At 39.3% G+C, this 27,064-nt stretch overlaps 1 protein-coding gene across 5 annotated transcripts in view; it reads left to right on the top strand.

Moving 5' to 3' along the window:
* Positions 1–27,064, top strand: part of Ubr2 (ubiquitin protein ligase E3 component n-recognin 2) — a 98,107-nt gene that overhangs the window by 6,030 nt on the left and 65,013 nt on the right. For 3 of the 5 annotated variants that reach the window (XM_090355651.1, XM_090355650.1, XM_090355652.1), the window contains exons 2-11: positions 2,599–2,858; positions 5,298–5,376; positions 7,760–7,873; positions 11,754–11,884; positions 12,862–13,000; positions 14,852–14,914; positions 17,104–17,224; positions 20,984–21,091; positions 22,077–22,165; positions 23,147–23,245. In XM_090355651.1, the coding sequence (XP_090211777.1) occupies positions 2,599–2,858; positions 5,298–5,376; positions 7,760–7,873; positions 11,754–11,884; positions 12,862–13,000; positions 14,852–14,914; positions 17,104–17,224; positions 20,984–21,091; positions 22,077–22,165; positions 23,147–23,245 (1,203 nt within the window). Of the gene's footprint in view, positions 1–2,598; positions 2,859–5,297; positions 5,377–7,759; positions 7,874–11,753; positions 11,885–12,861; positions 13,001–14,851; positions 14,915–17,103; positions 17,225–20,983; positions 21,092–22,076; positions 22,166–22,976; positions 23,076–23,146; positions 23,246–27,064 lie in introns of those variants that run through there. The other 2 variants (XM_090355649.1, XM_090355653.1) reach the window with 2 other exon arrangements.

Here is a 27,064-nt window from a genome sequence, read left to right as displayed (position 1 = left end):
CCTCAGTATAACTTCTGGCTTTTTTCTGTGTGTGTGGTTACCAAGGAATTGAACCCAGAGCTTCGTGCATGCTAAGCAAGCACTCTACCACCAAGCCACAATGCTGGCCCAATTTCTTTTTCTTAATCAGAAGTTGATTTTGTTTTTAAATTATTTCATTGGAGAAGTCTTATGAACAAACTGGCTTGTATATTGTGGAAGCCACCTAACTACACAATTTATTTTAGGAGATACTTTCTTCTCCTTGGATTAAAATTCTGTGAAGTGCAGTCTTAGGACAAATGAGAAGGCAAAATATAAGGAAAATAAAGATTGCTTTTTAAGTAGAACCTTTCATTGTGTTGTAAATTAAAATTGTCTGAATTTGTTCAGACATACTGATTAATTTTTCATTGATAAGAAATAAATTATGTCAGGCCCTGGTAGTTCATGCTTGTAATCCTAGTTATTCAAGAAACTGAGATCTAGAGGATCATGGGTCAAAGCCAGCCCGGGCAGAAAAGTTGAAAAGACTCTCCAAAGTAATCAGCAGAAAGCAGAGGTGAAGATGTGGTTCAGGTGGTTGAGTGTCATCCAAATGAACAAGCCAAGTTAGCTTGAGGCCCTGAGGTCAAACCCCAGTAACTATGTTAAAAGATTTCTTGATGATTCTTTGCCTTCTACTGTTTTTCTTTAAAAAGTAACAAAAACTTGCCAGTTATAGTGGCTCCTTCCTGTAATCCTAGCTGCTCAAGAAGCTGAGATCTGAGGATCATGGTTCAAAGCCAGCCTGAGCATGAAAGTCTACTAGAAGCCAGGCGCATTGGCTCATGCCTATACTCCTAGCTACTCGGGAGGCTGAAATCTGAGGATCAAGGTTCAAAGCCAGCCCGGGCACAAAAGGACCTGAGACTCTTATCTCCAATTAATCTCTAGAAAATGAGAAGTGGGGCTTGGCTCAAGGGTAAGATGGTAACCATGATCTGAAGAGCTCAGGAGGCTGAGTTCAAGCCCCAACCCACACAAAAAATAAAAGAAAAAAGAAAACGTCTATTAGACTCTTATCTCTAATTAACCACCAGAAAACTGGAAGTGGCGCTATGGCTCAAGTGGTAGAACACTAGCCGTGGGCTGAAGAGCTCAGAGACAGTGCCTCTAGGTCCTGAGTTCAAACCCCATGACTGACAAAAATAACTAACTAACTAAATCACCATATTGCAGTAAAGCAAAGCTAGAAGGGATCCCAGTTAGGTCTTTATGGGAACACTGGTGATGAGGGTGAGATTTGGATCCAGATTAGTGGAAGCGGCAGCTTCAGAGAAAGAAATGGAAAGCTTCAAGAATTACTTAGAAGATATATATATATATATACACATACATATAAGTCTAAATAGATAGATAGATACATACATACATATAGAAGTCTTAACAAGACATTATGGATTTTATATGGGATGAAGAAGAAGGAACAATTCCAGGGCTTTCAGGTTGGATGCCTAAATAGATGCTAAAATAGATTTTGGTGGGAGAGGGGAGACCATGACTTGAGTTTTGGGTCTATTGCTTGATGCCTGTGAGGTATCTTAAGTGTACAAGTAATTAAATGTCAAAGTTTGAGGGAATAGGGTTTTTTGTTTGCTCTTAGTGGGGAGAGCAGAGGTGAAAGGGTTTGTTCAGGGGAGAAAAAAGGTTTAGCTAATAGGATGGACATGTGCACTGTGTGTCTGTGTACAATCACATATTGGTTAATAATGTTCACTTTATACTCTTGTAGGCCAAGTTGCATGAGAATCTCTATCATAAGTAGAGTAACATTTGATCATAGCACTAGAGAGAAGTCAGATGAGCTTATAGCTCAACAGTATCGATATAAAGATAACTTTTTGGCCAGGTAACTTGGCTCAAAGTGGTAGAGCACTAGCCTTAAGCAAATAAGTTCAGGGACAGTGCCCAGGCTCTTAAGTTTAACGCCCCAGTAGTAAACCCCTGCAGCCCCCCAAAAAAGTCTCAGAATTTCCTGCCCCGGCAGGCTTTGAAACTCAGTCCTCAGATCACAGCCTCCCAAGCAGCTAGGATTACAGGTTTGTTTTACCAGCATCTGGCTCTTATGGTCATTTTTTCCTACTCTTCTGGAAGGTTGATTGAAGGGTCATTTAACAAAGAGAGCTTGTTACATTTTAACTTTATCCATACTTTAAAGTAGAATTGAGGGGCCGGGAGTTTGGCCTAGTGGTAGAGTGCTTGCCTAGCATGCATGAAGACCCGGGTTCGATTCCTCAGTACCACATACGTAGAAAAAAAGCCAGAAATGGTGCTGAGGCTCAAGTGGTAGAGCTCTCTAACCTTGAGAAAGTCCAAGGACAGTGCTCAGGCCCTGAGCTCAAGCCTGTGACTATAAATAAATAAAGTAGAATTGAAAATTTTTACTTTAATACTGAAATACAAATACTTGGCATTTGGATAGATTTTGATATACAATGATGTTATAGACAAGATGTTTCTTGTTTATCATTATTTTTAGACCTAAAAGAAGGTTGGATATAATTTTCCAAATTAACAATTAATTAATATTGCCTAAAACCATCTTTTCTTTGTGTGTGTGTGTGTTTTTTTTTAAAGAAATGGCTGCAAGCAAGTGACCTCACTAGAGCAGTTTATCAACATTTAGCAAACTACGTGCCCAAAATCTACTGCAGGGGTCCCAATCCATTTCCCCAGAAAGAAGACATGCTGGCACAGAATGTTTTGTTGGCACCAATGGAATGGTACCTTTGTGGTGAAGATCCTGCATTTGCATTTCCAAAATTTGAACAAGCAAACAAACCGTCTCATCTCTGTGGTCGTGTGTTTAAAGTAGGAGAGCCTACATACTCTTGCAGGTATGCTATCCTTTTTTATAGAGACTCTTTCCTTGACCTTTTACTCCCCCCCCCCCGAAAGCTTAAAACTTTATTTTAAAATTATGAAATAGAAAATAAACATTTAAAAATCCTCACCACAGATCTATACTGTTTAACAAATAATTGTTAAGTGAGCATTTGTGGAATAATTTTCCTGATGAATTGGATTGTCATTGACATTCCAGAGCCTGCTGTATGCTTTCTGACTCTCTCATATGAATTGCCAGCTTGAGCTCACAGCACTTACCTTAATGCTGTCCTTAATGTTCCTCAGTTACTGTGATACTTTTTGATCAAATGGCCCACATTTGGCTAGTGAGGACCCATCATTCTAGCTTCTTTGTGCTTTTCATTAGCTTCGGGTTCTTATTCCTTTGCTGGTATAATGCACATATCCATAGCTTTCTTTGTTCTTGCCATTAGTCATATTTATATATATATATTTTTTTTTTCATCATTTCTCCAAGGAGTTTTTTCTTCATTGGGAATGATAATTAGAAATTAAGGGTCTGGCCAGGCACGGTGGCTCACGCCTGTAATCTTAGCTACTCAGGAGGCTAAGATCTGAGGATCAAGGTTTAAAGCCAGCCCAGGCAACAAAGAACTCCTGAGACTCTTATTTCTGACTAACCTCTAGAAAATGAGAAGTGAGGCTTGGCTTAAGGGTAGGATGGAAGCCTTGAGCTGAAGAACTCAGGGTCAGCTCCCAGGCCAAGTTCAAGCCCCATTACCCACAAAAGTAAAAAGGAGAGTGAGAGAAGGAGAGTTTAGTGTTAGATACCCTTTGCGACTCTCCATTCCTATTTGCCAGAACTAATCATTGTTAACAGTTTCTTCTATGTCCTTCCAGAGGTTTTCTGTGCATCTATCTATCCATCTATCTATCTAGATCTAGATCTAGATATATAGATATCTATAGATATCTATATATATATCTATAGATATCTATATATCTAGATAGATATAGATTGCATACATATGTAGATGGATAGATATGTACATATATACACACTTATATGTCTGTATACATGATTACTTTAAACATGCATACTTACAAAGGGGAATCTATTACATATACTGAGATAAATTTTCTTCTCTATTTAGCAAAAATTTGTCATCTTTCCATTCAGTTTAGCTAGCTAATATCTTATTGTGTGAATTTATTATTGATAGGAGGCATTGTTTGTTTATGCTTGCCCTGAGGCTTGAGCTCAAGGCCTGAGCACTATCCCTAACGTTTTTTGCTTAAGTCTAGCATTCTGCCATTTGAGCCACAGCCTCCTTCCACTTTTTTTTTTTTTTTTTTTTGCCAGTCCTGGGGCTTCAACTCAGGACATGAGCACTGTCCTTGGGTTTTTTTTCCTCAAGGCTAGCACTCTGCCACTTGAGCCACAGCACCATTTCTGGCTTTTTCCATGTATGTGGTGCTCAGGAATTGAACCCAGGTCTTTGTGCATGCTAGGCAAACACTCTTACCAATAGGCCAAACTCCCGACCCTTGCTTTCACTTTTTTTAGGGATTGTTAACTGGAAATCAAAGTTTAACAAACTTAGCTGGCCATTTGTGGCTCACTCCTATAAGCCAAAACTGACTTATGAACCATGATCCTCAGATCTCAACCTCCAGAGTGGCTAAGGTTATAGGTATGAGCTGTTGGCACCCAGCTGTATTGTTTAATTAAAAAAATTTTTTTTTGTTGGCTTATATCTATAATCCAGTTAACCAGCAAAATTCTGAAAGAAGGACTGTATGTGGCTCAAGTGGCAGAAAAAGTGGAGGAAAAAAAGCTAAGGGAAAGCATTTAGGCCTTGAGTTCCAGCCACAGTACTGGTATCAGAAACACACAAAGGAATAATTTTATGTAAATTTAAATTAAGATAATTTGGTTAAGGCCTGTAGGTATCTCTAGTTGTTTACTTTTTTATTTTTTTAGCGTGGTAAAACACAGATCTAGGGTGTTTTTGAGTGCTATCACAAGAATCCCTTTGCATGTATTACTGATGTTTAGAGCTGTGGTAGATCTAGTTGAACTTCATAATTTGACAGATAAGGAAGCTGAAGTCCAGTTTTTGCAGCAATGTCCTTTTATTTTCTTCTTTAACTTTTTTTTTGCCAGTCCTGGGGCTTGAACTCAGTGTCTGAGCACTGTCCTTGGACTTTCTCAAGGCTAGAGCTCTACCACTTAACCCATAACACCATTTTCTATACATATGGTACCAAGGAATTGAATCCTGGTTTTCATGCATGCTAGGCAAGCACTCTTACTGCTCGGCCAAACTCCTGGCCTATTTTCTTCTTTAATAATGTTACTATTCTAAGTACTTCTAGGATGGGTTCCAAATTGAAATCTTCTGTTGTGAAATGATAGTTATCTTACAACACTCTGATTTTTCTTTTCTTTTTCTTTGACTTTACAGAGACTGTGCAGTTGATCCAACTTGTGTTTTATGTATGGAGTGCTTCTTGGGAAGTATCCACAGGGATCATCGATACAGGGTTAGTAACCTCCAAATTACAGCCATTATTGAATTTTATACTAGAGTCTATTCTTTCTTTTTAAAACCCAAGGATTCAACACTTAAAATAAAGGGAGAATAGTTGTGGAAGAAATGAGTTGTTTGCAAAGTATAGCACAGTGTGTAGGATACTGCTCTAGCAGTCACAAGGCCCTGGGTTCCATTCTCAGCATCATGACAGAGGCATGCAGTACAATTAAGAGAGAACCCAGCTTCAGCTTCAGTCTGTTTGTTTTTGTTGGTCATGTTTTTGAGACTCCCCAATTTTACTGTTTGGGACAGATTAAAACTGTCTTGTTTCTTCTACAGGAACTTAAAGATTGAATGTGAAGATTAGGGAATACTATATGGTGGAACTCTCTACAGTGATCACAATGGTAGAGGAGGATTATTTTCTGTGTTCTTTCTCTTTTTTTTTGCCAGTTGGGGCTTGGACTCAGGGCCTGAGCACTGTCCTTGGGCTTTCTCAAGGCTAGAGCTCTACCACTTGAGCCTCAGCACCACTTCTGGCTTTTTTTTTCTATGTATGTGGTACCGAGGAATTGAACCTGGGTCTTCGTGCATGCTAGGCAAGCACTCTACCATGCGGCCAAACTCCCAGCCCCTATGTTTGTAACTGGAATTGCAGGCATGTGTCAACACATGTAACTTGTTTTGAAGATAGTCTTACTAACTTTTCCCAAGGCTCACCTCTAATTACAGTATTCCATCTTCATCTCTCATGCCTCATGCGTGGTATCCTGCTGCATTTCTTCAGTCTGTTTGTTTGTTTTTGTTGGTCATGTTTTTGAACTCAGGGCCTGGGCACTGTCCTTGAGTTTTTGTGCTCAAGGCTAGTGCTCTACCACTTTGAGCTATACCACTACTTCTTATTAATTGGAGATAATAATTGGCTTAATGAGGCCTAGAGTGTGGCCTAGTGGTAGAGTGCTTGCGTAGCATGCATGAAGCCCTGTGTTTGATTCCTCAGTACCATATACACAGAAAAAGCCAAAAATGCTGCTCTGGCTGAAGTGGTAAAGTGGCCTTGAGAACACTCAAGGAAGTGCCCAGGCCCTGAGTTCAAGCCCTAGGACTGTCAAAATAAAAATTAAAAATAAAGAAAAAGAAAATTGACCTCAAATAGTGATCCTCAGTAGCTAGGATCCTAAGAAGCTAGGATTCCACTTTTATGTTTCCTGAACCCCTCTTACTTGTTCTTTCAAAGAGTAGGTTTGAACATATAAGAAAAATAAGGGGCCAGGAGTTTGGCCTGATGGTAGAATGCTTGCCTAGTATGCATGAAGACCTGGGTTTGATTCCTGGGTACCACATACATAGAAAAAGCCAGATGTGGTGCTGTGGCTCAAATGGTAGAGCACTAGCCTTTAGAAAGCCCAAGGACAGTGCTTAGACCCTGAGCTCAAGCCCAGGACTGGCCAAAAAAGAAAATAAGAAAAAAGAGAAAGAAAACATTTCCTTGAATCTTTTATTTTCTATTATAGTACCACTACCTGGTAACACACAGCAACATTATGTCAGTGATATCATTGTTGCAAAAATCTACCAGGAAAACCCCTTTGTCCTCTTGACTTTTTGTTGTTGTTGTTGGTCTTGGGACTTGAAATCTGGGCATGGGCATTTTCCCTGAGCTCTTCAGCTCAAGACTACTACCCTACTCTTTGAGCCACAGTGCCACTTCTGGTTTTCTGGTGGTTAATTGGAGCTGAGTCTCACATTTCAGTGCCCGGGCTGGCTTTGAACTGTGATCCTCAGATCTTAGCCTTCTGAGTAGCTAGGATTATAGGCATGAGCCATGGCACCCTGCTGTCCTCTTGACTTTTCTTTTGTGTGTGAGTGTGTATGTGTCATGGGGCTTGAACTCTGGGCCTGGGCTCTGTCCCTAAGCTCTTCAGCTCAAGGCTACCATCCTACCCCTTGAGCCCCATCCCCGTTGCCCCTTTTCTAGAGATTAATTGGACATAAAAGTTTTACATTCTTTAGCTTTGAACTAATCCTCAGATCTCAGCCTCTTGTATATCTAGGTTTACAGGTATGAGCCACTGTGCCTGGCTTTCCCTCTTGACTTTTCTAATTAAGGAAACCAAAAAGTTGACATGGCATTTTTAAAATAGCTGTAGTTTACTCAACACTTCAAAGAAATTTATTTTGAAATTACTTAGATTTCAAAATAAACCTAGATAGCCTACAAGTCTATTTTAAGTAAACTTTAAAACACTGTGAGGTTTGACATTTTAATTTTATCCCTGCAGAGAAATGAAATATGTAAACAGTTAATTCCCTGAGCCTGATACTCTTGGTTATTATCTGATAGCCTTCGTTAAATCGTTATTAACAGGGTACTTTATAATTGTTTTTTCAAGATGACAACATCAGGTGGTGGAGGCTTCTGTGACTGTGGTGATACTGAAGCTTGGAAAGAGGGTCCTTTCTGTCAAAAGCATAAAATGCACACTTCTGAAACTAAGGAAGAAGAGGTAAGAACATTTTCAGGAGGTTGTTTCTTTAAGGAAATCCAAAATGTTGGCTTGAACTCTAGGCCTGAATACTGTCCCTAACCTCTTCAGCTCAAGGCTACTGCCCTACCAGTTGAGCTATAGCACCACTTCCGTTTTTCTGATGGTTATTTGGAGATAAGAGTCTCACAGACTTCATGTCTGTGACTTTGAACTGCAATCCTCAGATTTCAACCTCCTGAGTAGCTAGGCATACAGGCATGAGCCACTGTACTCAGCTCCCCATTTTTTGCTGGAAATGGGGTTTCCTTTGGTTTTGTTTTGGTTGTGTGTGTATGTATACTGGCACTTGGGCTTGAACTCAGGACTTCATGCTCTTACTCAGCTTTTTTACTCTACCACTTGAAATGAACCATATGTCTATTTCCAGATTCTTTTTTTTTTTTTTTTTTGTCAGTTCTGGGCTCAATTGAGCTCAGAGCCTGAGCACTGTCCTTGGACTTTCTCAAGGCTATATCTCTACCACTTGAGCCACAGCACCACTTCCGGCTTTTTTTCTATGTATGTGGTACCGAGGAATCGAACCCGGGTCTTTGTGCCTGCTAGGCAAACACTCTACCACTAGGCCAAACTCCTAGCCCCATTTCCAGCTTTTTGTTGGTTAAATGGAGATAAGAGTCTTTCAGATTTGTTAGCCTTGGCTGACTTTGAACCGCTATCCTCAGATCTAAGCTGCTGGGAGAGTATATCCTCCAGGCACTTGACAGTTTATAAAACCTCTGAACTCTGCCATTCACTTACTCTTTTAGAGTTCCGTGAAGTGACATGAGGTCTTCCAGGAAAAGCCTATATAGAGTATTAAGAAATAGCAAGCATCCTTTCGTATTTTTTTTTTTTTTTTGCCAATCCTGGGTTGAGCTCAGGGCCTGAGCACTGTCCTTGGACTTCCTCAAGGCTAGAGCTCTACCATTTGAGCCTCAGCACCACTTCTGGCTTTTTTCTATGTATGTGGTACCAAGGAATTGAACCCCGGGTCTTCGTGCATGCTAGGCAAGCATTCTACCACTAGGTCAAACTCCTGGCCCACATCCTTTCATTTTTCCAACCTGCTTGTGCTCACTTAGAGCATAAATGCCTTAGTCTTTCCTGGCACTAAATTTATCATAATAAATGAGTAGACTTTTTTCAAACCTCCTGTTTCTTCCCTGCAGGAATAATTCTTTGTGTTGTTGTTGCTGTACTTGTTGGTCGTGGGGCTTGAACTCTGGGCCTGTGTGCTATTTTGAGCTCTTCAGCTCAAGGCTAGGGCTGTACCACTTCTGGTTTCCTTGAGATTAATTGGAGATAAGGGTATCACAGACTTTCATGCCCAATGCTGGCTTTGAACCACAATCCTCAGATCTTATGCTCCTGAGTAGGTAGGATTATAGGTGTGAGCCACCAGCACCGAATGTAGAACTTTTCTATTTTAAATAAATATATCTAGAATATTCGATAGCAAGAATACATGTCTATCAGGCTAAGGGATTGTGTAGTTTTGACCCTCTAAATTAGGATTCTCAAGAATTGGTTGTTATTTCTTTCTGTCCAGACCATCACATTTCTATAAGTCATGTTTTTGTTTTTGTTTTGTTTTGTTTTGTTTTTGCCAGTCCTGGGCTTGATTTCAGGGGCCTGAGCACTGTCCTTAGACTTTCTCAAGGCTAGAGCTCTACCACTTGATCCTCAGCACCACTTCTGGCTTTTTTCTATGTATGTGGTACTGATGAATCGACCTGGGTCTTGGTGCATGCTAGGTAAGCACTCTACCACTAGGCCAAACTCCCGGCCCTATTCCTATAAATCTTTTAATCTTCAATCTCATTGTGGGATAGAAATGGAATAATTATTTGGTGAGGTTATATTGCTGAGTTGTCATTTTGCATTTCATTTTGGTGTAGTTTGAAAGTCATGTTATTATTTTTTTTATTACTTTTTTGCATCCAGTCCTATGTCTTGAACTCAGGCCTAGACACTGCTGTCCTAGAGCTTTTTTGTTCAAGCTAGCACTCTACTACTTGGACCACAGCTCTTTTTCCAGCTTCTTATTGGCTAATTGGAAATAAATCTCATAGACTTTCCTGCTTTGGTTGGCTACAAACTACAGTCCTTAGATTTCAGTTTCCTAAGTAGCTAGGATTACAGGCATGAACCACTGGCACTTGGCTTTTGTGTTATCATTGTGGGGGCATGCCTTCTGGTGTAGGGCTAAATGTATCCTTTTTTCCACCTTTCCACTTGCTTTATATTGCATCCCCTATGTTGCAAGAACATATCTAATGGAAAGGAGGAAGAGAAGGATGAAAAGGACATTTATCAAGATGTATTGAATTTATAAACCTCTTTGCTTAACAGCAACTTCTTTGTGCAACTACTTCAAGATAATAAAATAGTAAAAAACAAAAAAAATTAGGAATCAGCCAGGTGCGGTGGCTCAGACTTGTCAGCCTCGCTACTCAGGAGGCTGAGATCTGAGAATCACGGTTCAAAACCAGCACTAAAAAGTCCTTCAGACTTTTAATCACCAGAAAACCAGAAGTGGTGCTGGTTTTTTTCAGCCGGGAGTTTGGCTTAGTGGTAGAGTGCTTGCCTAGCATGGATGAAGACCTGAGGTCGATTCTTGGGTACTACATGCATAGAAAAAAGCTGGAAGTGGTGCTATGGCTCAAGTGGTGGAGCTCTAGCCTTGTAAAAGCCCCAAAACAGTGCTCAGGCCCTGAATTCAAGGCCCAAGACTGGCAAAAAAAAAAAATTAATGTCATTTTTGCATTTAGGGCTTTGTTTACTATTTCATCTCCTGTACAAAGTTCCCTCTTAACATACATGAGCTTTTTATTCTGCTGAGCAAATAAATGTCTGAGCGGGTTTATAATGTGACTTATTTTTGAAACTGTTAAAATCACATAATCCCTTGAAACGAAATATTGCTTGTACACCTTTAGAAAACATTTCTTGTTTGTTTATTCTACAAATGTGGGATTAGGATTTAAGCTATTATGATGGTTTGATGATCGATTTTATAGCTCTTGGAATACTATTCCAAAATGTTTTTATTTATGTATCAGACATTTGGTGCTATTGAATATTTTAATTCAGTAGATTCAAAATTGGGGTTTTTCCTGAATGAAACATTTCAGAAAGTTTAATTTAGAAGGTTGTTATATAGAAGATGAAATTGAGAATTGAAACTGAACAACTGTCTTCCATACAGTGCTTTCAGAGCTCTGGGTAGAATGGGAAATTTAAAAATTAATGTGTAGCTGGGCATAGTGGCTCACACCTGTAATCCTACTCAGGAGGCTGAGATCTGATGATGGAGGTTCAAAGCCAGCCTGGGTATTGAAGAACTGGAACTCTTATCTCCAATTAACCACTAGAAAATGGGAAGTGGGGCTGAGGCTCAAGAGGTAGGGTGGTAGCCTTGAGCTGAAGAGCTCAAGGATAACGCCCTGGCCCAGGGGTAGGGTCATAGCCTTAACCTGAAGAGCTCAGAGATAGCACACAGCCCCAGAGTTCAAGCCCCATGATCCACCAAAAAAGAAAGAAAAAAGAAAAAGAAAAAAAATTAATGTATATTATTTGCTGGACTCTGTGGCTCACACCTATAAACCTAGCTACTCAGGAGGTTGAGATCTGAGGATTGCAGTTCAAAGCCAGCCCAGGTACTAAAGTCTGTGAGATTCTTATCTCCTATTAGCCAGTAGAAAACCCGAAATGGCTCTGTGGCTCAAGAGATAGATCTATGAGACATCATGCAGGCCTAGAAATCAAGCTTCATGACCTCCCCCCACCCCTCACCCCCCCCCCCAAAATTAATGTAATGTGTATTTAACAAGATTTTATTCTTATTTTTATGATTTAGGATCCTCTTGTGCATTTATCGGAAGATGTGATAGCAAGAACTTACAACATCTTTGCTATCGTGTTTCGATATGCAGTAGACATATTAACCTGGGAAAAAGAAAGTGAATTGCCTGTAGAGTTAGAGGTGGTGTAAGTATAGCTTATGTATTCTTTGGGTATATGGAATTCTAACGTGTAACTTTCATAAAGCTATGAAACAATAACAAATTGAACATTTGTTCATGGGTTTAGCAGAACAATAACTTTGATATTATAGTTTTTAAGTAAGTAAAAGCCACGGAATTAAAGTTGCTCTTAATTGGATGGTTTGTAGTTCCACTTTGGGCCTTTTGGGGATTATTTGTAGGGAAGAGTCTCACAGACTTTGCTGCTTGGGCTGCCTTCAAATTGTGATCCTCAGATCACAGCTCCCTAAATAGCTAGGATTGCAGGCCTGAGCTACCAACATCCAGCACAAATTTTAATCATTGTGATTTTCATTGTATAATTCATTTAGCACTGTACTTTTTTTTTTTTTTTTTTTGGCCAGGGCTTGAACTCAGACCCTGGGCACTGTCCTTGGACAGTTTTGCTCAACACTAGCACTCTGCCATTTGAGCCACAGCGTCATGTCTGGCTTTTTCTGTATATGTAGTTCTGGGAAATCGAACCCAGAACTATTTATCCTAGGCGAGCACACTACCACTAGGCCACGCTCCTGGCCCAGCATGGTGCCTTTTTACTGTACATCTTACTCTGATTGTGAACCAATGACATTAGGTCCTATATTATTTCTCCAGTACTTCTCTGAACTCCCAAACTCATTAAACCCTGATCTGTATCCTGCTGTTCTTAATGAAAGTCAGTTCACATAGAGTTGTTGTTTCAGTATGTGCTTTTGCCACTAGAGCATATTTATAATGTCAGGGGACATAGAAAACACCAACAACCATTTACTAATAGGTGCCCACTATAGGTAGTACATTCTGTGGAACAAGTATGTTCTTAAAATACTTTGGTAGGAGTTAATATGGGATTTGAACTGACAAAATGTATTCTTAATGAATCAGCCAGGAACAAAATAGTGCATAGATAAGCCAATACATGTTTAATGTCTTGTTCCACAGAGAACAGAGTGACACCTACTACTGCATGTTGTTTAATGATGAAGTTCACACCTATGAGCAAGTTATTTATACTCTTCAGAAAGCTGTGAATTGTACGCAAAAGGAAGCCATTAGCTTCGCAACTACAGTAGATCGAGATGTAAGTGATTTTATAATATCATATAACACATTGAATTTTTTTTTTATTGCTTGCTTTTTGTTTTGTTGTTCATAGAGTTTTTCTTTTTTTTTTTTTTGCGAGTCCTGGGCTTGAGCTCGGCCTGAGCACTGATCTTGGACTTTCTCAAGGCTAGAGCTCTACCACTTGAGCCTCAGCACCACTTCCAGCTTTTTTTCTATGTATGTGGCACCGAGGAATCAAACCTGGGTCTTTGTGCATGCTAGGCAAGCACTCTACCACTAGGCCAAACTCCCAGCCCTATTCATAGGGTTTTAACGTAGGACCTGGGCACTGTACCTGAGCTCTTTGGCTCAAGGTTACCACTCTACCACTGTGAGCCACAGTTCCATTTTTTTTTCCTAGTGGGTTTTTTTGGAGATAAGAGTCTCTTATACTTTCCTGCCTGAGCTGATTTTGAACTGCAATCCTCAGATCTCAGCCTTCTTAATAGCTAGGATTGTAGGACTGAGCCACCAGCACCCAGCCAGCACATTGAACTTTCCCCAGAAAGTTTCCCCAGAAAATTACCTTAAAGGTTTACAGGTCTAGGTTTTTATTTCATTTGAATATTAGCCCAAATATATTTTGGTATAGCTACAAGGTACAGCCAGATAGAAGCTTTAAAAAGAAAGAAGTGACACTGTGGCTCAAAGGGTAGGGCGGTATCCTTGAGCTTAAGAGCTTAGGAACAGTGCCCAGGCCTAGAGTTCAAGCCCCATAACTGACCAAAAAAAAAAAAAAAAATAGAAGTACATAGTTATTCTCTTCCTACACAGTGATAAAATAAACAAATAAAAACAGTCATCAGGCTGGGTGCCAGTGGCTCATGCCTGCAATCCTAGCTACTCAGGAGGCTGATATCTGATGATCACAGTTCAAAACTAGCCCTGGTAAGAAAGTCCATGAGACTCTCTTATCTTCAATTAACTACCAGAAAACCGAAAGTGGTGCTGTGGCTAAAGTGGTAGAGTGCTAGCCTTGAGCCGAAGAGCTCAGGGACAATGTCCAGGCCCAGAGTTCAAGCTCTATGACTGAGGGAAAAAAGAAAAGTCATCCACAGAAAGAGAAATTACTGGGGTGGTAATTTGGCCTATTAGTGGAGTACCTAGCAAGCACGACTACCCAGGTTCTTTTCTTCGGTACCACATAAATAGAAAAAGTCGAAAATGGTGCGGTCTATGCAGTGGTAGGGTGCTAGCCTTAAGAAAGCCCAAGCACAGTGCTCAGGCCCTGAGTTCAAGCCAAGACTGGTAAAAAAATAAAAAGGTGTGTGTGGGGGGAATTACTGAAGCCTACTGAAATAGTCATATTGTTCGAAGAATTATACTTACTGATGGCTTCAAAATGTTAGAATAGCTTTGTAATAAAGTTTGTTCTTTGATGAGTAGGGTCAATGTGGCAAATACTAAAATTTGATTAAAGCTCAGTGTGGTGGCCCAAGCTTTTAATCCCAGACCTAAGAGGCTAAGGAAGGGGGGGTTCCTAGGTTCAAGGCCAGCCTGAGTCATGTTAGTGAAGTGTTGCTGTAAGTAGAAGCTAAAAAAGTTAACTGTATGGGGGCTGGGAGTTTGGTCTAGTGATAGAGTGCTTGTCAAGCATGCACAAAGACCAGGGTCTGATTACTCCTTACCACATACATAGCAAAAGCAGAAGTGGTGCTGTGGCCTACATGGTAGAGCTATAGCCTTGAGAAAGCCCAAGGACAGTGCCCAGGCCCTGAGTTCAAGCCCCAGGACTGGCAAAAAAAAAAAAAAGTTAACTGTATGCTTTCAAATTTAAAACTTATTGATATAAATGTTTATTAAATAGAATATTTGATTATCTTTACAGGGTCGTAGATCTGTTCGATATGGAGACTTTCAGTATTGTGAACAAGCAAAATCAGTGATTGTGGTAAGTAATTTCAATCACATTATGTATTCAGTAATACTGTTTTGTTTTGTTTTTGTGGGTCATGGGGCTTGAACTCTGGGCCTGGGCGCACTGTCCCTGAGCTCTTCAGCTCAAGGCTACCACCCTACCCCTGGAGCCACAGCCCCACTTCCTGTTTTGTAGTGATTAATTGGAGATAAGAGTCTCATGCTCTTTTGTGCCTGTGCTGGCTTTGAACATTGATACTCCCTGAGTAGTTATGATTACAGGCATGTGCCACTGTGCCCTCCTTTTTAATGATTTTATATATTGCATTGTTTTAGTTTCTTAAGATTGATAATAAGAAAATTAATATTTAACATCTTTTCTTTTTATTTTGTCATCAGAAAAGTCTGAAAAGATGTTTTGCTTCTTGTTTTGTTAAGAAGATTTCTCACTACCTTTTAGGAACTAAATTGGCCTCCAGTGTCAACCTTAGAACTGCAGGAAAAATGTTTCTGATTATATTATGGCTGTCCCTGAGCTCTTCAGCTCAAGGCTACCTTCCTAACCCTTGAGTCCTTGAGCCAAGCTATGGCCCCATCTTTTTTTTTTTTTTTGCCAGTCCTGGGCTTGAGCTCAGGGCCTGAGCACTTTCCGTGGGCTTTCTCAAGGCTAGAGCCCTACCACTTAAGCCTCAGCACCACTCCTGGCCTTTGCTTTTCTGTTTATGTGGTCCTGAGGAATTGAAGCCAGGTCTTTGTGCATGCAAGGCAAGCACTCTACCACTGGGTCAAACTCCCGGCCTCCGTGGCCCTATCTTTTAACCATTGTAAAAAAATTACTTCATTGCCGGGTGCAGTGGTTCACACCTGTAATCCTAGCTATTCAGGAGGTTGAGATCTAAAGATTGAGGTTCAAAGCTAGCCTGGGCACAAAAAGACCATGAGACCATCTCCAATTATTCACCAGAAAATGAAAGTGGTGTTGTGGCTCGAGGGGTAGGGAGATAGCCTTGAACTAGAGAGCTCAGAGACAACAGTCAGACCCACCGGTAAGGCCTTGTGCTGAAGAACTCAGGGACAGCCATAGGCCCAGAGTTCAAGCCTCATACTTGGTCATGTTTAGGAATGAATAGACACGTTAGTGATAGAGATTCCAGAAAAAGTTCCTTCTGTGAAGAAAATGTAGATGACTTCAAAAGAGAGTACTTCTTAGCCATGACAAGGGCTGCAGGTTATAAAAAAATAAATATATGTAATATACATTTATATATATATATCAATATGCTGTGTATTACAATATACTGGTTTATAAGATCAACATATATAATATATAGTATATTTATAGAGCCATTTTAAATATAAAATGGTGTTAGCCATTATAGGAAACAATATGGCAACTCCTCAAAAAATTTAAGCCACAATTACCTTGTGAAAGATTTTCAAGAGTTGAAAAGCAGAGTCTCAGAGAAATTTGTATAATCTAAGTGTCGGTTCACAGTTGTATATGGAGGCAAAATGTAATATATCTGTAGAGTATTTTTTAGCATTGAAGATGAGGACAGTGCCACAAGTGCATCACCCTTACATACAAACTAAGAGATTTAAGCAAGTAATGACAGTGATGATAACATAAATACAGCTATACAATGAAATTAGTTACTTAAGTAAGTGTATACCTGTATTAGAAATTAGTTTCGGCAGGCGGTAGTGGCTCACACCTGTAATCCTAGCTGCTCAGGAGACTGAGATCTAAGGATCTGGGTTCAAAGTCAGCCTAAACACTAAAGTCCCTGAGACTCTTATCTTAATTTACCATCTGAAAACCGGCATTGTAAAAGTGCTAGCCTTAAGCTGAAGAGCTCAGGGACAACACCCAGGCCCAGAGTTCAAGTCCCACTACTGCTAACAATAAAATAAAATGAAATAAAATAATAAAGATAGCAAGTAAGCCTGAGTATCTACCATTTATATGTTGGTATAAGAGGCTTTTAAATCCATGAGCAAAATTTCAGATCAGTTAGAAGTGATGTTTACCACTTTATATAAGTCCCATGACTCCTTCTAGAATATAAGGGTTGAGTCAAGTAAGGCAAACCTTAGAGTGGTACTTTTATTAACACATGTACTATGGTGATAGTGTGTTTATAGTAAATAAAACATTAACTTGTTCTGCTAATAAAATAATTTTTTTAAGTTAGTTTTTTCATCTCGCCATTTCTTTTTAAGAGAAATACCAGTAGACAAACAAAGCCACTCAAGGTCCAAGTTATGCATTCGTCTCTTGTTGCACATCAGAATTTTGGTTTGAAAGTTCTGTCTTGGCTTGGGAATATTATTGGATATTCAGGTAGGTTTATAATAGCTTTGATATTTGATTATCAAAAAATGATCTATCATATAACTTTGCATAGCCATTTGGGGGAAAATATCAGATAGGATGATTTCTTTTATTAAATATTTAATGTTTTTTAAAATCTCAGAATATTTTTATGCATAGAATATAAGAATGGATCACTTGTGCTTACCCGATTTTTTTCCACAGGGTTTTGGAAATATGTACACAAAGAATTCTCTGTTCACATAATGCAGAAAACATTTGATTAAACTATTATTAAACAACTTTATATGTTAATACAGTACAAATCTCAGTTATTGACCAAAGAACCTTTTTTTTCTGATGGAAAATTCTGTGGAACTCTTAAACTATTAATCTCATTATCCACTTAAATAAACTGGTTAATAAACAGACTTGAATAAAACTAATAATGAACAGTTTAAATTATGGTACACTAATGTTGGTACTGGGGGGCAGTAGTGGGTTTGTTTTTATTTTGCTGGTCCTGGGGCTTTAACACTGGGCTTGACTGCTACCTTTCAACTCCTTCTGCTCAAGGCTAGTAATCTACTATTTGAGCTACAGCACCACTTTCCAGCTTTTTTTTTTTTTGCCAGTCCTGGGCCTTGAACTCAGGGCCTTGGCACTGTTCTTGGGCTTTCTCAAGGATAGAGTTCTACCACTTGAGCAACAGCACCAGTTCTGTCTTTTTTCTATGTATATGGTACCCGAGGAATTGAACCCGGGTCTTTGTACATGGGCAAGCACTTTCCCACTAGGCTAAACTTCCGGCCCCCCAGCTTTTTTGTGATTAATTGCAGATAAGAATCTCACAGACTTTTCTGCATAGTTTGGCTGTTATCCTCAAATCTTAGCCTCCTGAGAAGCTGGAATTATAGGCATGAGTCATCAGCGTCCAGCGTGACTTTTTTTCCCTTTGCCAGTCCTCGGCTTGATCTCAGGACCTGAGCATTGTCCTTGCGCTTTCTCAAGGCTAGAGGTCTACCACTTGAGTCACAGCACCACTTTCGAGTTTTTCTATGCATGGGTACCAAGGAATCAAATCCGGGTCTTCATACACGCTAGACAAACCCTTTACCACTAGGTCAAACTCCCTTGTGACTTTTGTTTTTAACCATTACAATTTTTGGTTGCCAGGACTTTGAACTCTTAAAATTTGTAGATTAGAAGTAACTGATTTTTTTGAGTGTGTATTACTTTTCCACAATCTGCAAATTAGATAATTTAAAATAACTAACAATATAATTATGAACTCAAAAGTCAAAAGTACAAATTGGATATATAATGCTAGAGCGTAATTAAGAATAGTTCTAAATTTTCCATCATGCTATTTTATTTATTTATTTATTTTTCTTTGCCAGTCCTTGGCTTGAGCTCAGGGCCTGAGCACTGTCCTTGGACTTTCTCAAGGCTAGAGCTCTACCACTTGAGCCTCAGCACCATTTCCAGCTTTTTTGTGTATATGTGATACCGAGGAATCGACCCAGGTCCTATTGCATGCTAGGCAAGCACTCTACCACTAGGCCAAATTCCCAGCCCCCATCATGCTATTTTTTTAAAATATATTTTTTATTGTAATTAATAGAAGGGTTACATGATATTTGCCAGATAAATGGTGCCTTAATTCCCACACAGTGATACCCTTTCACATGTCATGGTCCCCATTTCCCTTCCCCCCTCCCCCACCCCTCATCTTGTTTTCCTCTGTTCCCTATCCAATTTCAGATAACCAAATACAAATATATCCGATATATCAGGTAACAAAGTGAGATAGTGTAACAATATGAGATAACCAAGGGACAGTAGAAGTGATGAGAGATAACATAGTACCTTAAGAACAACAATCATTAATTATATGGCTTATGTTTACATTAAATGACAAGTTTAACAAACAATTGTTCAAGGAGGGAATCTCTAATTACATTCTCTGGGATTTAGTCTTTAGAACTTAATCAAAATTAGGCTAACGGTTTATATGTCATAGAAACATATCAGTTTATGAAATAAAACATTATGATTATAGAGTCATAGGTTTTTTTGTCTATATAGTTATGTTTGTATTTCCATTACCATGTCCATTGCTTTGGGTATGCAGTTATTGAGTCCTCACTCTTGTATACTTTGGATTTAATAACCACATATTAAGGATACCATGCGCCTTTTGTTCCTTAGGTCTTGACTTGTCTCACTCAGCATTATTCGCTCTAGATTCATCCACTTCCCTGCGAATGCCATTATTTTATCTTGTCTGTTGGCTATGTAGAATTCCATTGTGTATATATACCACATTTTCTGTATCCATTCATCTGCAGTAGGGCATCTGGGTTGTTTCCATCGCCTGGCTATTGTGAATAGTGCAGAGATGAACATAGCTGAGCAGGTGTCTTTATAATATCCTGGGTCATGCTGTTCAGGATAGATGCCCAGAAGTGGTATGGCAGGATCATAGGGAAGGTCTATTTTCAGTTCTTTAAGGAACCTCCACACTGCTTTCCAGAGTGGCTGAACTAGTTTACAACCCCACCAGCAGTGTAGTAGGACTCCTTTTTCTCCACAACCCCGCCAGCAACTGTCATTGTCTGAGTTCAAAATCTTGGCCATTCTTGTTGGGGTAAGGTGGTATCTTAGGGTTGTTTTTATTTGCATTTCCTTTATGACCATAGATGATGAACATTTTCTCATATGTTTTTCTGCCATTTTAATATCTTCTTCTGATAAGTCTCTCTTTAGTTCCCTTGCCCATTTAGTGAATGGTTTATTGGGTTTTCGGGGGATTAGTTTCTTGAGTTCCCTGTAGACCATCATGCTATTTTTAAAGAACTTTTTTTTTTTTTTTTGCCAGTCCTGGGCTTGAGCTCAGGGCCTGAGCACTGTCCTTGGACTTTCTCAAGGCTAGAGCTCTACCACTTGAGCCTCAGCACCACTTCCAGCTTTTTTCTATGTATGTGGTACCGAGGAATCGAACCCGGGTCTTCATGCATGCTAGGCAAGCACTTTAACCACTAGGCCAAACTCCCGGCCCTAAAGAACTTTTTAATACTGTGTAAGGACTAGTCTTTTGCCTTTTATATGACAGATTCTTATTAAAGTTCACTTTTTTTATTATTTTGCACGCTTGAAGTAGACTAAAATCAGTTATTTAAATTATAAAGTATAGGACAAAGCAGTGTTAAATGTTTTGGCTATTTTAATGTTTATTCTCATATTTGAAAGCTTAAAAGATGAAAAAAGTTGTCTTCCCCAGTTTCTCATGTGGCAGATCCACACTGAACTTTTGTTTGATGGATAAAAAACATTATCTTTGGCATGAATATGATATTGTGTCATACATTATCATACAGAGGTTGTGTACATTTTAAATGTTAGCATAATTTTATATTTTACTTTTCTTAAAATATGGAGTATATAACAGTTTTACCCTAATCCTTTTCAGTTAGCATAAATGCTAAGAGAACAATATTTTTTTAGTAGATTTTTCCTTTGAATTAAATTATTAAAACATAACCTTCCTAACAGACATTTTACAAATAGGAGTTTTGAAAGGGTTGGTATAGGAATTTCATGTATTGTTGAAATTGAAATTTTTGTCCATTTTGTGAAAATAGTTAATACATGTACTTCCTCTAAATACATTTTACCTTATTTAAATCATGTTAAAAACTCCATGGATCCAATTGAACATACATTAAAATGTAATTTTGTTTTAATATTTGAAATTTCTCTCATGATTACTGAATGTTCTATTTAAAGATGGCCTTCGCCGGATTTTATGTCAAGTTGGATTACAAGAAGGGCCTGATGGTGAAAACTCTTCTCTTGTGGATAGACTAATGCTTAGCGACTCCAAATTATGGAAAGGTAGATCTCATAACTACTCTTTCTTTTTTTTTTTACTTGTTGAGGGGTTAACAGTGGGTCACACCTGTAATCCTAGCTACTTAGGAGGCTGAAATCTGAGGAGTGCAGTTCAAAGCTAGCCCAGGCATGAAAATCTATGAGACTCTTATTTCCAAGTAACCACCAGAAAACGGGAAGTGGCACTGTAGCTCAAAGAGGTAGAGCACTAGCCTTGAACTGAATAGCTCAAGGACAATGCCCAGGCCCAGAGTTCAAGCCCCAAGACCAACGAAAAGAAAAGCAAAGGTAGTGATTACATTTCTTGTTGAACATTGTTAACCCTCCCATGTTTTTCTCCCACTTTGCCTCCCTCCTCATAACTATTCCTTTTATGCCAGTCCTGGGGCTTGAACTCAGGGCCTATGTGCTGTCCTTGAGCTTTCTCAAGGCTTAGTGCTCTACCACTTGAGCCACAGGCTTTTTTGTGTGTGTATGCAGTACTAAGGAATTGAACCCAGGGCTTCCTGCTGCATGCTAGGCAAAGACTCTACCACTGGCCCTTGTAACTACTCTTTTTTTTTTTTTTTTTTGCCAGTCCCAGGACTTGAACTGAGGTCCTGAGCACTGTCCTTAGGCTTTCTCAAAGCTAGAGCTCTACCACTTGAGCCACAGCACCATTTCCGGCTTTTTCTCTATATGTGGTATTGAGGAATCAATTCCAGTCTTCATACATGCTAGGCAAACACTCTACCATTAGGCCAAACTCCTGGCCCCTCTTGTAACTACTCTTAAGATATAAGTTTGGGATATAAAATTCTTATTTGGGGAGGTATTTAATAAATATATTAACATTGCATGGTAATATAGTAGCACTGCACGCTGAAGAGTAGGTTCAGAAAATTAAAACAAATTAAAAAAAAAAGAACAAATCCTGTAAAGGGTTTGCAGCATGGCTTAGGCAGTAGAGTGCTAGCCCATAATCTGATATCCTATTCTTTTCCTAAAGGTGCCAGGAGTGTGTATCATCAGTTGTTCATGAGCAGCCTCCTTATGGATTTGAAATACAAGAAACTATTTGCTGTTCGATTTGCAAAAGTAAGTATTTTCTCAGTTTTGAAAATTAACAATAGTTATATATAGATTATAACCCATATATATGTCAATGCATTGATTTGTATCTATTACTGATAGACTAATGCTATAGAAGTGAAACTTGTTTATCATTTCCCATTACATAAATATCTGTGCAGGGTTTATAATAGGAATTGATAAATAATTAAACTTAGCTATTCAGAATCAATAACAGTGGTTTTGTTAAATGAAATTCATGTGAGGAAATGGCAATCAATTGAAACAACATGTTTATTGGATATAATTAGGAGTCAAGGACTCCAGGTGGTTGACTTAAGTTCCCCTTTTAAATAGCATATGATTAAGCTAATCATTTATTCTTTGTATTCTTTGAATTAGGACTTCTTATCAAAGAAGCATGTAAGAATCATTTGGAGAGCTTTATCAAAATACCTGTTGTGTTCTATTCTCAAATGTGCTGGAGCTTCACCAAGAGTGGAGCCCAAACATGCATACTTGGCAGGAGTCATCAGATGGTCCTGATATGCATCTAGAAGTGATGGGAGTCTGGCTTCCAGTGTACAATGACATTCGATGATTTTAGTAGCTATTTATCCCCTATTTGGGCTTCTAAACTGCTACTGTGTCCCATTCAATTCAGTTTGCACAGGATTTCAGATTCCACGGTAAATGAAGATTTGTCCAGGATTTAATTAGTAGAGATCATGCTCATAGCTGTGTTACACTGTTACATTCTCTAGCACTTTCTTTTCATGATAGTCCTTAAGCATTTGTTTGATGTGGATTAGAGGTGAATTTCCCCCTTGTTGTTTAGAATTACCAGCATTTGCAGATGGATTTTATGGAGGATGATCACGAGCGAGCAGTGTCGGTGACTGCTCTGTCTGTCCAGTTCTTCACCGCACCTACTCTGGTGAGTAGTGCTTGTCTTTCCTTTGTAACTGATAGCTGGCACTCCTTGCCTTGTTTTTGCCTTCTTAATAGAACTATGAGCGTTTGCAGAGTGATTATGTGACAGATGACCACGACAGAGAGTTTTCAGTCGCAGATCTCTCGGTTCAGATATTCACAGTTCCTTCTCTTGTAAGTACTGAAAGACTGGAACTTTGTCTTCCATTAACCAAGTAAAGCTTTAGAGTAATAGAGAGAAGAGCTGTGTCTTCCTGAGCAAGGTAATCATTTACTGATAGCCCATCAAACATCATACATCTTCAACCACACTAGAACATAGCCTTGAATATCAAAGAAATTGTGAGAAGAACTTCATGTAAATTTCATTTAACTTTTGAATCCTTATTTTCTCATAATACTCCTTAAAACATTTGTGGGTTTTTTTTTTATTAGCATACATTATTTGTACAAATGAGGTTTCATTGTGACATTTCCACACATGTGAACAATGTATCTCAATCAATCTCACCACTCTATCACTCCCCTCTCCCTTCTTAAGACAATTTCAACATGTTTTATTGTTCTTTTTCCATACATTCAGTAAACTACATGGACCATGTTCATCCTCTTTCACCCTCTTTGACCTCACTTCTGCCAACTTGTTTTTCTTTCCTGTCTGTGTATTAATTGAACTGTGTTTTGCTATGTAATTCAGATGATATACAAGTATTATATTTCGTTCAAAACAACTCTTTTTTTTATTGGTTTCTCTTCCCCTGCCCCAAATCCCTTATTGATTAACAGCTTTCATTGATGTTCTTTGTATATTCTTTGTATATAGTTGCACTGTATTTTGAGATTATTCACCCTCAGTCTTTATCCATCTCTCTTCCCCTCATCCTCCTACATAGTCTTAAAATTAAAATCATATCCTGCATGTCTATTTATATTTGTGTATTGGTGTGTATATATGTATATATATATATATATATATATATCCATGAATATGTATATCTTTTAATTTGAGCTTCTATACGTGAGCAAAAGTATGTAATATTTGTTTTTTTTTAATTTTATCTCACTCAACATGATGTTCTTAGATTCTATCCATTATCCTGCAAATCACATGGTTTTATGTTTTCTTTATGGCTCTTGATATTTCACCACATACACGTACTATTCTTTATCCATTTATCTGTCTTTAGTCACCTTGGTCCATAAAGGTTTTGAACTGATGAGGTAATATTTAGCTCGTTTGTTTGTTTTGCCAGTCCTGGGGCTTAAACTCAGCCCTAGGTACTTTCCCTGAGCTTTCTCAAGGCTAGTGCTCTACCACTTGAGCTATAGTACCACTTCTGGCTTTTTCTGTGTATGTGGTATCGAGGAATCAAACACAGGGCTTTGTGCATGCTAGGAAAACACTCTACCACTAGGCCACACTCCTGGCCCCTAGCTGGTTTTATTTGTTTATTTGTTTGTTTGTTTATTGTCAGTCATGGGACTGGGCCTGGGCGCTGTCCCTGAGCTCTTCAAGCTCAACGACACTTTATTCCTTAAGCCACTATGCCACTTCCAGTTTTCTGGTGGTTAATTGGAGATAAGAGTCTTATGGATTTTCATGCCCAGGCTGGCTTTTAACCATGATACTCAGATCTCAGCCTTCTGATTAGCTTGGATTACAGGCATGAGCCACTGCACCCGGCTAACTCGTTTTTGGTGGGATTTTTTTTTTTTTTTGCCAGTCCTGGGCTTGAGCTCAGGGCTTGAGCACTGTCCTTGGACTTTCTCAAGGCTAGCACTCTACCACTTGAGCCTCAGCACCACTTCCAGCTTTTTGCTATGTATGTGGGGTACCAAGAAATCTAACCCGGGTCTTCGTGCATGCTAGGCAAGCACTCTACCATTAGGCCAAACTCCCGGCCCAAGCTCATTTATTTTTAACTGTATCCTTGACATTAAATACAAGGGGTAGCTAAAGTGATTGAATCACAGTAATTGGCTGGTCTTCTACTAAACTTTCATAGCTGCTTCCTGAAGTCACCATTATATTTTACCATAAAACTAATTAAAAATTATACTTATGGCCAGGAGTTTGGCCTAGTGGTAGAGTGCTCACCTAGCGTGCATGAAGCCCTGGGTTCGATTCCCGGTATCACATACATAGAAAAAGCCAAAAGTGGTGCTGTGGCACAAGTGGCAGAGTGCTAGCCTTGAGCAAAACAAAGTTCAGGACAGTGCCCAGGCCCAGAGTTCAAGCTCCAGGACTGAAAAAAAAAATTATACTTATTTCACTTAATAAATTTATTGAGCACCTATTAGGTATAGTTTTAGGCTTTAAAAATAAGGTGGTGGGGCCAGGAGTTTGGCCTAGTGGTAGAGTGCTTGCCTAGCATTCATGAAGACCCAGGTTTGATTCGTCGGCACCACATACATAGAAAAAAGCTGGAAGTGATGCTATGGCTCAAGTGGTACAGCTCTAGCCTTGAGAAAGCCCAAGGACAGTGCTCAGGCCCTGAGTTCAGGGCCTAGGACTGGCAATACATAAATTAATAAGGCAGTGTCTAACTTGTAATCCAGATCTGAAAATAACAATTTTTGCTAGCCCAGGCAAAATCTGAGAGATTAATTAACTAGCTTAACTCTGGAAGTGGAACTGTGCCTCAAGGGATAGAATGCTAACCTTAAAAGCTCTGGGAGGACAGGGAGTGTGACCCAGTGGTAGAGTGCTCGCCAAGCATGCACAAAGCCCTGGGTTCAATTCCCTGGAGCTACATACACAGAAAAGGCCAGAAGTAGCAGTATGACTCAAGTATCGGAGCACTAGCCTTGAGCAAAAAGTGTCCAAGGACAGTGCCCAGGCCCTGAGTTCAAGCCCCAGAACTAGCAAAAAAAGAAAAAAAAAGCTCTGGAACAGCACCCAGTACTGGAATATTCTCTTTTCCCCCTAAAATGGTGAACAAAAACATGTGATTCTTGCTGGGCTCAGTGGCTCACACCTGTAATCCTAGCTGCTCAGGAGACTGAGATCTGAGGATCAAGGTTCAAAACCAGCCCAGGCACAAAAAGGTCCTGAGACTCTTGTCTCCAATTAACCTCTAGAAAATGGGAAGTAGAGCTCATTTAAAATGAATGACTTTCTAAGGGTAGGGCAGTAGCCTTGAGCTGAAGAGCTCAGGGACAGCGCCCAGGCTGGGCTCAAGCCCCGTGGCCCACCAAGAAAACAACAACAAAAACGTGATTCTTATCCAGCCAACCATCATGGGATGGAGTCATATAAATAGTGGAATTGTGTTACAGGTATTGTATGACTATTGTCTATTTTATTTAGTGCCAGACCTGAGACATGAATCCAGGGCCTTAAATGCTGTACTTGAGCTTTTTTCAAGGCTAACATTCTTCCACTTGAGCCGTAACTCTACTTCAGCCTTATTTCTGGTTGCTAATCTGTAAGAGTGTCACAAACTTTCCTGTGTAGACTGGATTCAACTTCAATCCTCAAGTCTCAGTCTCCTGAATAGCTAGGGTTATAAACATGAGCCACCAGCACCTAGCTTTCATTATTGGATTCACTATATAATGTTTTATTTTTCCCATTACTAACTTAGGTTTTGTACATTTATCTATTTGCCGAAGGGTTATATTAGAACAGCTTTTCTCTGTATCAGTTTATGACAAAATAAACCCCATGTAGTAGAATGTAAAGCAATATCAGCATACTGAGGCAAACATTGCTATGAAAAGAAATGTCAGCTCAATAAACTGAAAAATGGTTGGTTTTCCTTGTGCAAATGTCATGACAGAAGGCAGTGATTGCAGGCTAGGCTGGTAGCCCGTGGACCTTGGAAAGCACAGCCTTAGAGATTAGGACATGTGCCTTTTGCTTACCACAAGCCAGGCACCACATTGCTTTCTTGAAGGGTGGAGTCTAGGCTCCCTGTCAGCTTTTGAACTGCTCCACATGGGTCAGCCTTTTGCTGTGGTAATTGAATTTTTTTTATTATGTGTGTGTTT

Source organism: Megascapheus bottae, chromosome 22 (assembly GCF_031878675.1).
Source record: "Megascapheus bottae isolate mThoBot1 chromosome 22, mThoBot2.hap1, whole genome shotgun sequence".
In the NCBI taxonomy this organism is placed as follows: domain Eukaryota; kingdom Metazoa; phylum Chordata; class Mammalia; order Rodentia; family Geomyidae; genus Megascapheus; species Megascapheus bottae.
The sequence above is the reverse complement of the archived record's forward strand: the minus strand, read 5'-3'. Positions and strand labels throughout refer to the sequence as shown.